Source organism: Papilio xuthus, unplaced genomic scaffold (genome assembly GCF_000836235.2).
Source record: "Papilio xuthus unplaced genomic scaffold, Pxut_1.1 DF827865.1, whole genome shotgun sequence".
NCBI classification, from domain to species: domain Eukaryota; kingdom Metazoa; phylum Arthropoda; class Insecta; order Lepidoptera; family Papilionidae; genus Papilio; species Papilio xuthus.
The window spans coordinates 1-2,213 of NW_013530784.1; the positions used below are offsets into that span (position 1 = coordinate 1).

Consider the following 2,213-nt stretch of genomic DNA (forward strand, 5'->3'; position numbering starts at 1 on the left):
GCGCGCGCACGGTGCGCGGCACCGCCTCCTGCAGCCGGTCCTCCACGCCCGTCGCCCCCACCAGGCTCAGCGCGCTCTCCAGCCGCGCCAGGGACTCGCGGATGCGCTTCTCGCGACCTGCACGCCGCACATCACGTCTCAATAAAATTTCCTCTTAGTTATTTTAATTATCAAAATATATTTGAAGACATTACCTTCTCCAATTTCGGAGGCGCGCGCGTGTCCCGCGAGCCACTCCTCCCAGAGCGCGGGCTGCATGGTGCGCTTGGCCATGACGAGCGTGCGCAGGCCGGCGCGCGCGTACTCCGACAGCAGCGCGCGCGTGCGCTCGTACGCCGCCGCCTCCGCAGACCCCGCGCGCATCGGCGTCAGCGCGCCCAGCACCGCGGAGTCCGCGCCCTTCACGTACAGGATCACCTGCCAACACACGTTCACTACACTCAATATCGCAACAATACTGAAATTAAAGCTTTTCATAGGAATGACTTGGAACTGGTAGTGAACAAGAACAGAAATCAGTAACATTGCATACCTGTCCGGTTGGCAGACGCATGGCGACGGACATGCACTTGCGGTTGGAGTCGAACTGCTGCACGCGCAGCACCTTATAGCGCACCACCTCGCCGCGCACGCCCACTTCAACCTCGTCGGGCGCGCGGCTGCGCAGCTCGTAGCCGTACGCAAGTGCCGCTTCCGCCAGCGCCAGCTCGTCCGGGCTCTCCGCCTCGAAACGCGCCAACTGACAAATTATAAGCAAATATAGTTAGTAGCAACATAATGATATTATTCCAAGCAGTCCACAAAAGAAGTAAATTGTGTACCATATGTACCTGACAGTCTGCAGAGGTGCTGGGCTCGCTGCTGGTGTCGTCGCGGCCGCCGAAGGGGAAGCGCGGCAGGCGGATGCGCAGCGGGGATGTGGTGGAGGGCGGTGGCGAGGGCGTTGTCGACCTGGACTCCGTCAGCCGCGCATACCTGACATGGTGACAATTCAATTCTTCATGTACTTACAACATATGATATGGAGCGGTGCTATTCATGAAAACTGAATTATTGTAGGTGAGTATTAATGGTGTCAAGCGCTAAAAATAACATTAATTTATGGTGCGAATTTAAGCGTTTACCTAATGACTTTGACCATTAATCTAGCTCTCAGCTCAACTCATTATATTTACATAGATATAAAATGAGCAGTAAAGAATTATCTCACTTGTCGTTGGACCGCAGCGTGCCGTTGGATCTTGCGGGGCGATCAGCGGATCGGTCTGTGGGGAAGTGTCCGCCGGACTGCGAGCCGCTCAGCTGCATGGCGTCTACGTGCGGCTGGCTCACCACTACCGTATTGCATACTGCCAGCATCAGGAGGAACTCGCGTACCTGCAACAGTTACACTAATACATTAATGCATTGCTCAATAACCTATAGCGAGTATAATAATAAAATTTAAAGGTCTATCCGAAGTACTCTAGAATATGAGATTTGTTCCATACCTTTTGCGTATGTTGAGCGTCGTTGTTATCCTGCATGTGTTGCAGCATCCTCCTGTTGGGCGACACTTTGGTGATGGGCGTCACGATTGGCGGTAGGTCGGGCGAAGGCTCGGCGGGAGGACCGGGCGGGTGATCATAGTCCACGCCGCCCACCGTGCACCGTCTGAACACCATCTTGTTCTCCGTCAACGTCCCCGTCTTATCGCTAAACAAGTAATTGATCTGCCCCAACTCTTCGGTGATGTTTAAAGCTCGACACTCCGTTCGTGTATTGGTAACTGGGTCGTACATTTCGACGTCCTGATGAATGTGGTACACCTGGAGCAGTTTGGTCATTTCGATCGTAACGTAGAGGGACACTGGTATCATGACCTGGAGTACGATGATGTAGGTCCAGAAGATCAGGAGGCCCTCGTATGCGGGCTTGTCCGCGTAGGTAATAAAGGGCGTAACTTTGTAGAGGAGCGGGCTGTAATGGTCGTACCAGAGCTTGCAGCCGACGGCGCCGGCGCAGCATAGGAAGAGCAGCACGAGTACACACCAGATTACGTCGGTGTTCATCTTACGCTCAAGCTTTGAGCACTTGTACCGCGGCCCGCCGTTGTTCAGCATGGCCTTTGTTTCGTGTCCCGCGTACACAACGATACCCTCAACGTAATCTGTATTTTTTATAGTGCACTCTCTTAGCAATAAGTTCTCTGAATTCAGCGGGACTCGGATTCC

General features: G+C 53.9%; 1 protein-coding gene across 1 annotated transcript; it reads right to left on the bottom strand.

Annotated features, from left to right (window-relative positions):
- Positions 1 to 10: 10 nt before the first annotated feature.
- LOC106115319 (probable phospholipid-transporting ATPase VD) lies at positions 11 to 2,207 on the bottom strand (the record flags this gene model as incomplete). The annotated part of the gene is made up of 6 exons (XM_013308683.1): positions 1,491 to 2,207; positions 1,211 to 1,377; positions 831 to 975; positions 533 to 739; positions 195 to 417; positions 11 to 117 (listed from the first exon to the last, which is right to left on the bottom strand). Coding segments are annotated over exons 1-6 (1,461 nt in total), but the record flags the coding sequence as incomplete, so codon positions are not given.
- Between the last annotated feature and the right edge of the window lie 6 nt (positions 2,208 to 2,213).